This window comes from Larus michahellis, unplaced genomic scaffold, assembly GCF_964199755.1.
Source record: "Larus michahellis unplaced genomic scaffold, bLarMic1.1 SCAFFOLD_568, whole genome shotgun sequence".
NCBI lineage: Eukaryota > Metazoa > Chordata > Aves > Charadriiformes > Laridae > Larus > Larus michahellis.
The window spans coordinates 1,306-16,302 of NW_027436427.1; the positions used below are offsets into that span (position 1 = coordinate 1,306).

General features: G+C 64.9%; 1 protein-coding gene across 1 annotated transcript; it reads left to right on the forward strand.

Moving 5' to 3' along the window:
- Window positions 1-211: 211 nt before the first annotated feature.
- On the forward strand, window positions 212-11,817 carry LOC141737431 (uncharacterized; the record flags this gene model as incomplete). Its single annotated transcript, XM_074572124.1, has 4 exons — window positions 212-344; window positions 4,984-5,185; window positions 6,480-7,982; window positions 8,181-11,817. Coding segments are annotated over 4 exons (3,920 nt in total), but the record flags the coding sequence as incomplete, so codon positions are not given.
- Between the last annotated feature and the right edge of the window lie 3,180 nt (window positions 11,818-14,997).

Here is a 14,997-nt window from a genome sequence, read left to right on the forward strand (position 1 = left end):
GGATTTGGGGGCTCTTGGGGGGGTTTTGGGGTGTCCTGGGGGGCTTTGGGGGTCCTGGGGGGGGTTGAGAGGGTTTTGGGGGTCTTGGGGGGGTTTTGGGGGGTCCCTGGGGGGCCTTTAGGGGTCTTCGGGGGGGTTTCTGTGGGTCCCGGGGGGATGGTTTTTGCCCCCCCCCCCAATAAGTCCCCGTGTCTCCCCCCCCCCCCCCCAGGCGAGAGCCTCCTGCGTAACCTGGGGGCGGCGGCAGCGACCCCCTTCGGCGTGGGGCTGGTGACCCACATGCTGCGCTGCGGCAGCCCCCCCGCCCGCCTGGCCTGCGCCACCGCCCTGCCCCTGCTCGCCAGGTACTGCCCCATAGCGCCCCATAGACACTGCCCCATAGCGCCCCATAGAGACCCATAGCGACCCATAGCGTCCCATAGACACTCCCTCATAGCACCCCATAGCGACCCATAGCGACCCATAGACACCCCATAGACCCCCATCGACACACCGCCCTGCCCCTGCTCGCCAGGTACCACCCCATAGAGACCCATAGCGCCCCATAGACACTCCCCCATAGCGCCCCATAGACACCCCATAGCGCCCCATAGCACCCCATAGACACCCCATAGACCCCCATCGACACACCGCCCTGGCCCTGCTCGCCAGGTACCGCCCCATAGTGCCCCATAGATGCCGCCCCATAGGCGCTCCCCCATAGCGCCCCATAGACACCCCATAGAGACCCTAGCGCCCCATAGACACCCCATAGACCCCCATTGACACACCACCCTGCCCCTGCTCGCCAGGTACCGCCCCATAGACACCCCATAGCGCCCCATAGAGACCCATAGAGACCCATAGCACCCCATAGACACCCCATAGACCCCCATCGACACACTGCCCTGGCCCTGCTCGCCAGGTACCGCCCCATAGACACCCCATAGACACCCCATAGACACCCCATAGACACCCCATAGAGACCCATAGAGACCCATAGCACCCCATAGACCCACATCGACACACCGCCCTGCCCCTGCTCGCCGGGTACCGCCCCATAGAGACCCCATAGATGCCCGCGTAGAACCCATAGTGCCCTGTAGATGCCCCATAGACGACCCATAGTGACCCATAGAGACCCATAGCGACCCATAGAAACCCCATAGACCCCCATCAACACACCGCCCTGCCCCTGCTCGCCAGGTACCGCCCCACAGAGGCCCCATAGAGACCCTATAGCGCCCCATAGAGACCCCATAGGCGTCCCGTAGAGCCCCATAGAGACTCATAGCGACCTATAGGCACCCATGGCGCCCCATAGCGACCCATAGAGACCACATAGCACCCCATAGACACCCCCATTGACACACCGCCCTGGCCCTGCTTGCCAGGTACTGCCCCATAGAGACCCCATAGACACCCCATAGTGCCCCATAGACACCCCGTAGAGCCCCGTAGCACCCCATAGTGCCCCATAGACACCCCATAGAATCCCATAGACGCAGCGTAGAGCCCCATAGAGCCCCCATAGATGCCCCATAGGCCACGACCCACAGTGTTGGCGTCACGTTGGCGTGACCCACGTCGTTGGCATGACCCATGTCCTTGGCATGACTCAAGTCATTGGCGTGACCCATGGCGGCGCCGTCACCTTGGCGTGACCCATGTCATTGATGTGACCTGTGTTGGTGGCGCCACCTTGGCATGACCCACATCCTTGGCGTGACCCATGGCGGTAGCATCACCTTGGCGTGACGCACGTCCTTGGCGTGACCTGTGTTGGTGGCGTGACCCACGGCCTTGGCGTGACCCACGGCCTTGGCGTGACCCATGGCCTTGGTGTGACCCATGGCGGTGGCGTCACCTTGGTGTGACCCACGTCCTTGGCATGACCCGTGTTGGTGGCACCACCTTGGTGTGACCCATGTCATTGGCGTGACTCAAGTCATTGGCGTGACCCACGGTGTCGTCGTCACCTTGGCGTGACCCATGGCCTTGGTGTGACTCAAGTCATTGGTGTGACCCACATCCTTGGCGTGACCCATGGCGGTAGCATCACCTTGGCGTGACCCATGGCCTTGGCGTGACCCACGGCCTTGGTGTGACCCATGGCGGTGGCGTCACCTTGGTGTGACCCACGTCCTTGGCATGACCCATGGCAGTTGTGTCACATTGGCGTGACCCACATCCTTGGTGTGACCCATGTTGGTGGCATCACCTTGGCGTGACCCACGGCCTTGGTGTGACTTGAGTCATCGGTGTGACCCACGGCAGCGGCGTCACCTTGGCATGACCCATGTCATTGGCGTGACTCAAGTCATTGGCGTGACCTGTGTTGGTGGCGTCACCTTGGTGTGACCCACAGCCTTGGCGTGACCCGTGTTGATGGCGTCACCTTGGCGTGACCCATGTCCTTGGCGTGACTCAAGTCATCGGCATTACCCGTGTTGGTGGTGCCACCTTGGCGTGACCCACGGCCTTGGTGTGACCCATGGCGGTGGCATCACCTTGGTGTGACCCACATCCTTGGCATGACCCATGGCAGTTGTGTCACCTTGGTGTGACCCACGTCCTTGGTGTGACCCATGTTGATGGCACCACCTTGGCGTGACCCACGGCCTTGGCATGACCCATGGCCTTGGCGTGACTCAAGTCATTGGCGTGACCCACGGTGTTGTCATCACCTTGGCGTGACCCGTGGCCTTGGTGTGACCCAAGTCATTGGTGTGACCCACGGCCTTGGCATGACCCATGGTGGTGGCATCAACCTTGGCGTGACCCACGGCCTTGGCATGACTCAAGTCATTGGTGTGACCCACGGCCTTGGCGTGACCTGTGGTGGTGGCATCACCTTGGCGTGACCCATGGCCTTGGTGTGACCCTAGTCATTGGCGTGACCCACAGTGTCGTCGTCACCTTGGCGTGACCCACGACCTTGGTGTGACTTGAGTCATTGGTGTGACCCACGGCAGTGGCGTCACCTTGGCATGACCCATGTCATTGGCGTGACTCAAGTCATTGGCGTGACCTGTGTTGGTGGCATCACCTTGGCGTGATCCACATCCTTGGCATGACCCGTGTTGGTGGCATCACTTTGGTGTGACCCACGGCCTTGGCGTGACCCGTGTTGATGGCGCCACCTTGGCGTGACCCACGTCCTTGGCGTGACTCAAGTCATTGGCGTGACCCACGGTGTCGTCGTCACCTTGGCGTGACCCATGGCCTTGGTCTGACTCAAGTCATTGGCGTGACCCACGGCCTTGGTGTGACCCATGGTGGTGGCATCACCTTGGCGTGACCCATGTCCTTGGCATGACCCGTGTTATTGGCGTGAGTCAAGTCATTGGCGTGACGCACGGTGTCGTCGTCACCTTGGCGTGACCCACGGCCTTGGTGTGACTCAAGTCATTGGTGTGACCCACATCCTTGGCGTGACCCATGGCGGTGGCGTGACCCATGGCGGTAGCATCACCTTGGCGTGACCCATGGCCTTGGCGTGACCCACGGCCTTGGTGTGACCCATGGCAGTTGTGTCACCTTGGTGTGACCCACGTCCTTGGTGTGACCCATGTTGATGGCACCACCTTGGCGTGACCCACGGCCTTGGCATGACCCATGTCCTTGGCGTGACTCAAGTCATTGGCGTGACCCACGGTGTTGTCATCACCTTGGCGTGACCCGTGGCCTTGGTGTGACCCAAGTCATTGGTGTGACCCACGGCCTTGGCATGACCCATGGTGGTGGCATCACCTTGGCGTGACCCATGGCCTTGGTGTGACCCCAGTCATTGGCGTGACCCACAGTGTCATCGTCACCTTGGCGTGACCCACGACCTTGGTGTGACTTGAGTCATTGGTGTGACCCACGGCAGTGGCGTCACCTTGGCATGACCCATGTCATTGGCGTGACTCAAGTCATTGGCGTGACCTGTGTTGGTGGAATCACCTTGGCGTGACCCACATCCTTGGCATGACCCATGTTGGTGGCATCACTTTGGTGTGACCCACGGCCTTGGCGTGACCCGTGTTGATGGCGCCACCTTGGCGTGACCCACGGCCTTGGTGTGACCCATGGCAGTTGTGTCACATTGGTGTGACCCACGTCCTTGGTGTGACCCGTGTTGATGGCGCCACCTTGGCGTGACCCACGTCCTTGGCGTGACTCAAGTCATTGGCGTGACCCACGGTGTCGTCGTCACCTTGGCGTGAGCCATGGCCTTGGTCTGACTCAAGTCATTGGTGTGACCCACGGCCTTGGCATGACCCGTGGTGGTGGCATCACCTTGGCGTGACCCATGGCCTTGGCGTGACGCACGGCCTTGGTGTGACCCATGGCGGTGGCGTCACCTTGGTGTGACCCACATCCTTGGCATGACCCATCACCTTGGTGTGACCCACATCCTTGGCATGACCCATGGCAGTTGTGTCACATTGGTGTGACCCACGTCCTTGGCGTGACCCGTGTTGATGGCGCCACCTTGGCGTGACCCACGTCCTTGGCGTGATCCGTGTTGGTGGTACCACCTTGGCATGACCCATGTCATTGGCGTGACTCAAGTCATGGGCGTCACCCACGGTGTCGTCGTCACCTTGGCGTGACCCATGGCCTTGGCGTGACCCGTGGTGGTGGCATCACCTTGGCGTGACCCATGGCCTTGGCGTGACCCACGGCTTTGGTGTGACCCATGTCCTTGGTGTGACTCAAGTCATTGGCGTGACCCACGGCAGTGGCGTCACCTTTGTGTGACCCACATCCTTGGCATGACCCATGGCAGTTGTGTCACATTGTCGTGACCCACGTCCTTGGCGTGAGCCATGTCCTTGGCGTGACTCAAGTCATTGGCGTGACCCACGGCCTTGGCGTGACCCATGTCATTGGTGTGACCCACGGTGGTGTTGTCACCTTGGCGTGACCCATGGCCTTGCCGTGACCCACGGCGGTGGCGTCACCTTGACGCGACCCACGGCCTTGGCGTGACGCCCGTGTCCTTGCCCTCCGCAGGCCGACGTCCCCGGCGCGGGGGCTGCTGTGGGGGGGGGGCGCGGTGGCCCTGCTGCTCTCGGCGGTGGCCCGGGGACCCGCCGCCGCCTCCCCCTACGAGCCCCCCCCGGCCTTCGCCCTCTACGCCGCCGACGCCATCGGCCTCCTGCGGGGACGCGCTGGGGACGGCGAGGAGGCGCCCGGCCCCCCCCGGGAACTGCGGGTACGGCCCCCGGGGGACACATGGGGGACGGTGGGGACATGGGGGACGTTGGGGACATCAGGGACATGGGGGACGTTGGGGACATCAGGGATGTTGGGGACATCAGGGACATTGGGGATGTGGGGGACGTTGGGGACATTGTGGACGTTGGGGACATGGGGGACGTTGGGGACATGGGGGATGTTGGGGACATTGGGGACGTGGGGGACGTTGGGGACATCAGGGACGTGGGGGACGTTGGGGACGTGGGGGACGTTGGGGACATCAGGGACATGGGGGTCGTTGGGGACATTGGGGACGTGGGGGACGTTGGGGACATGGGGGTCGTTGGGGACATTGGGGACGTGGGGGACGTTGGGGACATCAGGGACATGGGGGACGTTGGGGACATCAGGGATGTTGGGGACATCAGGGACATTGGGGACGTGGGGGACGTTGGGGACATTGTGGACGTTGGGGACATGGGGGACGTTGGGGACATGGAGACATTGGGGACATCGGGGGCATGGGGGACATCGGGGGCATGGGGGACGTTGGGGACGTGGGGGACGTTGGGGACATGGGGGACGTTGGGGACCCCTTGGGGACATGGGGGATGTTGGGGACATGGGGGACATGGGGGACATGGAGACGTTGGGGACATGGGGGACATTGGGGACATGGAGACGTTGGGGACGTGGGGGACGTTGGGGACATCAGGGACATGGGGATCATTGGGGATGTTGGGGACATGGGAGATGTTGGGGACGTGGGGGACATCGGGGACGTGGGGGACGTTGGGGACATCAGGGATGTTGGGGACATCAGGGACATGGGGATCATGGGGGACGTTGGGGACGTCGGGGACGTGGGGGACGTTGGGGACATGGGGGACGTTGGGGACATGGGGGACATCGGGGACATGGAGACGTTGGGGACATCAGGGACATGGGGATCATGGGGGACGTTGGGGACATCGGGGACATTGAGGACATGGGGGACATTGGGGACATGGAGACGTTGGGGACGTGGGGGACGTTGGGGACCCCTTGGGGACATGGGGGATGTTGGGGACATGGGGGACATGGAGACGTTGGGGACATCAGGGACATGGGGATCGTTGGGGACGTTGGGGACATGGGGGACATTGGGGACATTGGGATCGTTGGGGACATGGGGGACCCCTTGGGGACATGGGGATCATTGGGGACGTTGGGGACAGGGAGACGTTGGGGACATGGGGGTCGTTGGGGACACCGGGGACCCCTTGGGGGGGACATCAGAGACCCCTTGGGGACACGGGTGCCACCCGCAGGTGCCCGGTGACGCCCAGGACCCTTGGGGACGCGGTGACAACCCCGGGGACAACGGTGACGACCTTGGGGGGAAGGGTGACCTCCGGCAGCCTTGGGGACGCGCCGCCACCGCTGCCACCGCCCTTGGGGACACCGGGGGACGGGGGGGTGGGGCCACCTCCCACGGCCACCGGGACCTCGGTGACGCGCCCGGGCCCGCCCGGGGTGACCCTTGGGGACGCGCCACCGGGTTTGGGGACGTCGACGACGCTCGGGGACGGGCGTGTCCCCTCTCCCCCCTCCCCCTCTCCCCTCCCCCCCTCCTGTCCCCTCTGTCCCCTTGTCCCCCGGCGTCCCCGCCCCCCCCTCCCCCCGCGTCCCCGCGTCCGGCCAAACGTCCCCGACCCCCCCAGTGTCCCCCAGTGTCCCCGAGAGCCCCCAAACGTCCCCGAGTGGCCCCAACCTCCTCCAGCCCCTCCCCCGCGTCCTCCGACCCTTGTCCCCAAGTGTCCCCAACCTCCTCTGACCCTTGTCCCCAAGTGTCCCCAACCTCCAACCCTTGTCCCCAAGTGTCCCCAACCTTCTCCAACCCATCCCTGGTGTCCTCCAACCCTTGTCCCCAACCGTCTCCTTGTCCCCAAGTGTCCCCAACCTCCTCCAGCCCGTCCCCCGTGTCCTCCAACCCTTGTCCCCAAGTGTCCCCAACCTCCTCCAACCCTTGTCCCCAAGTGTCTCCTTGTCCCCAAGTGTCCCCAACCTCCTCCGACCCATCCCTGGTGTCCTCCAACCCTCGTCCCCAACTGTCTCCATGTCCCCAAGTGTCCCCAACCTCCTCTGACCCCCGTCCCCAAGTGTCCCCAACCTCCAACCCATCTCCGGTGTCGTCCAGCCCTTGTCCCCAGGTGTCCCCAACCTCCAACCCTTGTCCTCAAGTGTCCCCAACCTTCTCCAACCCTCGTCCCCAACCATCTCCTTGTCCCCAAGTGTCCCCAACCTTCTCCAACCCATCCCTGGTGTCCTCCAACCCTTGTCCCCAACCGTCTCCTTGTCCCCAAGTGTCCCCAACCTCCTCCAGCCCGTCCCCCGTGTCCTCCAACCCTTGTCCCCAAGTGTCCCCAACCTCCAGCCCTTGTCCCCAAGTGTCCCCAACCTCCTCCAGCCCTCGTCCCCAACCGTCTCCATGTCCTCAAGTGTCCCCAACCTTCTCCAACCCTCGTCCCCCACCATCTCCTTGTCCCCAAGTGTCCCCAACCTCCTCTGACCCATCTCCGGTGTCCTCCAACCCTTGTCCCCAGGTGTCCCCAATCTCCAACCCTTGTCCCCAAGTGTCCCCAATCTCCTCCGACCCATCCCTTGTGTCCTCCAACCCTCGTCCCCAACTGTCTCCATGTCCCCAAGTGTCCCCAACCTTCTCCAACCCATCTCTGATGTGCTCCAACCCTTGTCCCCAAGTGTCCCCAACCTCCAACCCTTGTCCCCATGAGTCCCCAACCTCAAACCCTTGTCCCCAAGTGTCCCCAACCTCCTCCAACCCATCTCTGATGTCCTCCAACCCTTGTCCCCAACTGTCTCCTTGTCCCCAAGTGTCCCCAACCCCCTCCGACCCATCTCCAGTGTTCTCCAACCCTTGTCCCCAAGTATCCCCAACCTCCTCGAACCCTTGTCCCCAACCATCTCCTTGTCCCCAAGTGTCCCCAACCTCCTCCAACCCATCTCTGATGTCCTCCAACCCTCGTCCCCAACCATCTCCTTGTCCCCAAGTGTCCCCAACCTCCTCCAACCCATCTCTGATGTCCTCCAACCCTCGTCCCCAACCGTCTCCATGTCCCCAAGTGTCCCCAACCTCCTCCAACCCATCTCTGATGTCCTCCAACCCTTGTCCCCAGGTGTCCCCAACCTCCTCCAACCCTCGTCCCCAACCGTCTCCATGTCCCCAAGTGTCCCCAACCTCCTCCGACCCATCCCTGGTGTCCTCCAACCCTCGTCCCCAACCATCTCCATGTCCCCAAGTGTCCCCAACCTCCAGCCCTTGTCCCCAAGTGTCCCCAACCTCCTCCAACCCTCGTCCCCAACCATCTCCTTGTCCCCAAGTGTCCCCAATCTCCAGCCCTTGTCCCCAAGTGTCCCCAACCTCCTCCAACCCTCATCCCCCACCATCTCCTTGTCCCCAGGTGTCCCCAACCTCCTCCAACCCTCGTCCCCAACCGTCTCCTTGTCCCCAAGTGTCCCCAACCTCCTCCGACCCATCCCTGGTGTCCTCCAACCCTCGTCCCCAACCGTCTCCTTGTCCCCAAGTGTCCCCAACCTCCTCCGACCCATCCCTGGTGTCCTCCAACCCTTGTCCCCAACCGTCTCCTTGTCCCCAAGTGTCCCCAACCTCCTCCGACCCATCTCTGATGTCCTCCAACCCTTGTCCCCAGGTGTCCCCAACCTCCTCCAACCCTCGTCCCCAACCGTCTCCATGTCCCCAAGTGTCCCCAACCTCCTCCGACCCACCTCCGGTGTCCTCCAACCCTCGTCCCCGAGCGTCCCCTCCGTGTCCCTACACCCGCGCCCCCCATGACCTCCTCCTCCTCCCCGACGGCTCCTCCCCGGCTTTGCCGGTGGCCCGGGCCGCCTTGACCCTCGGTTCCCCCGTCTTGGCCGCCATGTTGGGCGGGGCCTTTGCCGAAGCCCGGCAACCGGCCGTGGCTTTGGGCTGCGCCCCCCCCCGCCCCCTCCTCCTCCTCCTCCACTTCGTCCACGGTTGCCGGGGGCCACCCGGCGACTCCTGTCCCCTCCTGTCCCCTCCTTTGTCCCCGGCCTTGGCCGGCCCCGCCGTGGCTTTGGCCCGACGTTACCTGGTGGAAGGTTTCGAGGAGGTGGTGGCCGCCGCGGTGGCCACCTCCTCGGCTTCCTCTTCTTCCTCCCCCGTCGGCCTCTGGGCTTTGGCCGAACGCTGGGCTAGCGTCCCCCTGGCCAAACGAGCCGCCCGGGCTCTTTTGGAAGGGTCGCCCCAAGAGGTTGCCCCCAGGTTGACGAAGGCGGCCCGCTTGACTCGCTGTCCCCCTCGTTTGGCCCGGGCTTTGATGGCCGCCGTGGCTCCTCGGGGCTTTCAGCCCCACCTCGACATGGGGGAAGGGTGGGGCGGGGGCGACCCCTTGCTGGGACCCCCCCCAGGTGCCGACGGGGACCTTGGGGAGGATCTCGGGGACATCCAGGAGGACCTTGAGGACATCTGGGAGGACCTCGAGGATGTCCAGGGGGACCTTGGGGACCTTGGGAACGTCCAGGAGGACCTCGGGGACGTCCAGGGGGACCTCGGGGACAGCCAGGAGGACCTTGGGGACGTCCAGGGGGACCTTGGGGACCTCAGGGACGTCCAGGGGGACCTCGGGGACCTTGGGAACGTCCAGGAGGACCTCAGGGACATCCAGGGGGACCTTGGGGACATCCAGGAGGACCTTGGGGATGTCCAGGGGGACCTTGGGGACCTCAGGGACGTCCAGGGGGACCTTGGGGACATCCAGGAGGACCTTGGGGATGTCCAGGGGGACCTTGGGAACGTCCAGGAGGACCTCAGGGACATCCAGGGGGACCTTGGGGACATCCAGGAGAACCTCGGGGACGTCCAGGGGGACCTCAGGGACATCCAGGAGGACCTCGGGGACCCCGAGGGTGACTTGGGGGTCCCTTACGAGGACCTCGGGGACCTCCAGGAAGGCCCGGACGAGGGGACAAGGACCTTTGGGGACCCGGCTGCGGGGGGTGGGGACCCCCTGGGTGACGAGGAGGTGGCCATGGAGGTCGAGGGACCTCTCTAAGACCTTGGGGACGCCGTTGGGGACCACGGACGGGTGTTGGGGACACCTTAGGTGACGATGAGGAGGACTTGGAGGTCAAGGGCCTTCTCCAGGACCTTGGGGACACCCTCGGGGGGACCCCTCTGGCTCTTGGGGGACCCCGTAGGTGACGATGAGGTGGACGTGGAGGTCGGGGACCCCCAGCAGGACCTTTGGGGACACCTTTGGGGACAACCGATGGGCGTTGGGGACCCCTTTGATGGGGACGTGGAGGTCGGGGACCTCTCCAGGACCTTGGGGACACCTTTGGGGACCCCTTAGATGAGGACGTGGAGGTCGGGGACCTCTCCAAGACCTTGGGGACACCCTTGGGGGACCCCGTAGGTGACGATGACGTGGACATGGAGGTCGGGGACCCCCAGCAGGACCTTGGGGACACCTTCGGGGACAACCGATGGGCGTCGGGGACCCCTTAGATGATGACGTGGAGGTCGGGGACATCTCCAGGACCTTGGGGACCCCCAGCAGGACCTTGGGGACACCTTTGGGGACCCCTCGGGTGACGATGAGGAGGACGTGGAGGTCGGGGACCTCTTGGGGACACTCGTGGGGGGGGATGACACCTTCAGGGACCTCCGCCAAGGGCTTGAAGGACCTTGGGGACCTTCTGGGGGACCCCTTCTATGGGGCGGGGGCCCCTTCTATGGGGCGGGGGGACGTCTCTATGGGGTTGGGGATCCCCCCGGGTGAAGACGAGGAGGACTTGGGGGTCAAGGGACAGCCCCACGGCGGCCTCGGGGGGGGCTCCTCTAGGCCTTGAGGACCTTCTCGATGATGATGGACCTTGGGGGCTCCTTCTGTGGGGCGGGGACTCCCTTCTATGGGGCGGGGGGACGTCTCTATGGGGTTGGGGATCCCCCCGGGTGAGGACGAGGAGGACTTGGGGGTCAAGGGACGGCCCCACGGCGGCCTCGGGGGGGGCTCCTCTAGGCCTTGAGGACCTTCTCGATGATGATGGACCTTGGGGGCTCCTTCTGTGGGGCGGGGACCCCCTTCTATGGGGCGGGGGGACGTCTCTATGGGGTTGGGGATCCCCCCAGGTGAGGACGAGGAGGACTTGGGGGTCAAGGGACAGCCCCACGGCGGCCTCGGGGGGGGCTCCTCTAGGCCTTGAGGACCATCTCGATGATGATGGACCTCGGGGACCTCCATGGGGACCTCGGAGACCCCCAAGTTGGCCTCTGGGACCCCCAAGTTGACCTCGGGGACCCCCAAGTTGACCTCTGGGACCCATAAGTTGACGTCGGGGACCCCCAAGTTGACCTCGAGGCACACACCCCCTCCCCCCCAGGGCGGTGGCACGTGAAGGTGGCGGCATCGATTTTGGGGGAGAAAGTCCCAGTTTTGGGGCACACACACACCCCCCCCCCGCCCCCCAGGTTATGGGGCATCCCCACGGTGTGGGGCGGGGCACGGGGGGGGGGTGGGGGGGGGTGGTTTTGGGGCGGTTTCACGGGGTTTTGGGGGCGTCGATTGTCACGGGGGCGACGCGCGGTAATAAAGGAGGTGAAACGGCTCCGGCGTGGGGAGAAGATGGGGGGCTGGGACCCACATATCCCGCGGACTGGGACCCACTCCCCCCGCCCCATATCCCCCGGCCCCACACATCCGGGACCCACATATCCCACGGCCCCCCCCGCCCTATATCCCACGGATCTATGGGTCCGGGACCCCCCATATCCCCCGGCTCCACGCATCTGGGCCCCACATCCCACAGCCCCACACATCCGGGACCCGCATCCCATGGATCTATGGGGCGGGGACCCCCATATCCCCCAGCCCCACACATCTGGGCTCCACACCCCACAGATCCATGGGTCCAGGCCCTCCATGTGCCCCGGACTCCCCCATATCCCCTGGCCCCACACATCCGGGACCCACATCCCATGGATCCATGGGTCTGGGACCCCCATATCCCCCGGCCCCACGCATCTGGGACCCACATCCCACACATCCGTGGGTCCAGGACCCCCATATCCCGTGGCCCCACACATCCGGGACCCACACCCCACGGATCCGTGGGTCCCGGCCCTCCATATCCCCCAGACTCCCCCATATCCCGTGGCCCCACACATCCGGGACCCACACCCCACGGATCCGTGGGTCCGGGACCCCCATATCCCATGGCCCCACACATCCGGGACCCACATCCCACACATCCGTGGGTCCAGGACCCCCATATCCCATGGCCCCACACATCCGGGACCCACACCCCACGGATCCGTGGGTCCGGGACCCCCATATCCCATGGCCCCACACATCCGGGACCCACATCCCATGGATCCATGGGTCTGGGCCCTCCATATCCCCCGGCCCCACACATCTGGGCTCCACGCCCCACAGATCCATGGGTCCAGGCCCTCCATATGCCCCGGACTCCTCCATATCCCCTGGCCCCACACATCCGGGACCCACATCCCACACATCCGTGGGTCCAGGCCCCCCATATCCCATGGCCCCACACATCTGGGCTCCACACCCCACGGATCCGTGGGTCTGGGCCCTCCATATCCCCCGGACTCCCCCATATCCCATGGCCCCACACATCCGGGACCCACACCCCACACATCCGTGGGTCCAGGACCCCCATATCCCATGGCCCCACACATCCGGGACCCACACCCCACGGATCCGTGGGTCTGGGACCCCCATATCCCGTGGCCCCCCCCATATCCCCTGGCCCCCCGCACATCTGGGCCCCACATCCCATGGATCTGTGGGTCCGGGCCCTCCATATCCCCCGGCCCCACACATCCAGGCCCCCATATCCCCTGGACTCCCCCATATCCCCTGGCCCCACACATCCGGGACCCACATCCCATGGATCCGTGGGTCCAGGACCCCCATATCCCATGGCCCCACACATCTGGGACCCACACCCCACGGATCCGTGGGTCCAGGACCCCCATATCCCGTGGCTCCACACATCCGGGACCCACATCCCACACATCCGTGGGTCCAGGACCCCCATATCCCGTGGCTCTACACATCCGGGACCCACACCCCATGGATCCGTGGGTCTGGGCCCTCCATATCCCCCGGCCCCACACATCTGGGCTCCACGCCCCACAGATCCATGGGTCCAGGCCCCCATATCCCCCGGACTCCCCCATATCCTGTGGCCCCACACATCCGGGACCCACATCCCACACATCCGTGGGTCTGGGACCCCCATATCCCATGGCCCCACACATCCAGGACCCACAGCCCACACATCCGTGGGTCCAGGACCCCCATATCCCGTGGCTCCACACATCCGGGACCCACATCCCATGGATCCGTGGGTCCAGGACCCCCATATCCCATGGCTCCACACATCCGGGACCCACATCCCAGGGATCCGTGGGTCTGGGCCCTCCATATCCCCCGGCCCCACACATCTGGGCCCCACACCCCACAGATCCGTGGGTCTGGGCCCTCCATATCCCCCGGACTCCCCCATATCCCATGGCCCCACACATCCGGGACCCACACCCGACAGATCCATGGGTCTGGGACCCCTATATCCCATGGCCCCCCCCATATCCCACGGCCCCACACATCCAGGCCCCCACATCCCACAGATCCGTGGGTCTGGGCCCTCCATATCCCTCGGGCCCACACATCCGGGACCCACATCCCACACATCCGTGGGTCTGGGCCCTCCATACCCTCAGGCCCCACACATCCAGGACCCACATCCCACACATCCGTGGGTCTGGGCCCTCCATATCCCATGGCCCCACACATCTGGGACCCACACCCCACGGATCCATGGGTCTGGGCCCTCCATATCCCCCGGCCCCACACATCTGGGCTCCACGCCCCACAGATCCATGGGTCCAGGCCCTCCATATGCCCCGGACTCCCCCATATCCCCTGGCCCCACACATCCGGGACCCACATCCCACACATCCGTGGGTCCAGGACCCCCATATCCCCCAGCCCCACACATCCGGGACCCACACCCCACGGATCCGTGGGTCCGGGCCCTCCATATCCCCCGGACTCCCCCATATCCCGTGGCCCCACACATCTGGGCTCCACGCCCCACAGATCCATGGGTCCAGGCCCTCCATATGCCCCGGACTCCCCCATATCCCGTGGCCCCACACATCCGGGACCCACACCCCACAGATCCGTGGGTCTGGGCCCTCCATATCCCCCAGCCCCACACATCCAGGACCCACATCCCACACATCCGTGGGTCCAGGACCCCCATATCCCGTGGCTCCACACATCCGGGACCCACATCCCATGGATCCGTGGGTCTGGGCCCTCCATATCCCCCGGCCCCACACATCTGGGCTCCACGCCCCACAGATCCGTGGGTCTGGGCCCTCCATATCCCCCGGCCCCACACATCTGGGCTCCACACCCCACGGATCCGTGGGTCTGGGCCCTCCATATCCCCCGGACTCCCCCATATCCCGTGGCCCCACACATCCAGGACCCGCATCCCATGGATCTATGGGGCGGGGACCCCCATATCCCCCAGCCCCACACATCTGGGCTCCACACCCCACAGATCCATGGGTCCAGGCCCTCCATATCCCTCAGCCCCACACATCCAGGACCCACATCCCACGGATCCGTGGGTCCGGGACCCCCATATCCCATGGCCCCACACATCCGGGACCCACATCCCACACATCCGTGGGTCCGGGACCCCCATATCCCATGGCCCCACACATCCGGGACCCACATCCCACGGATC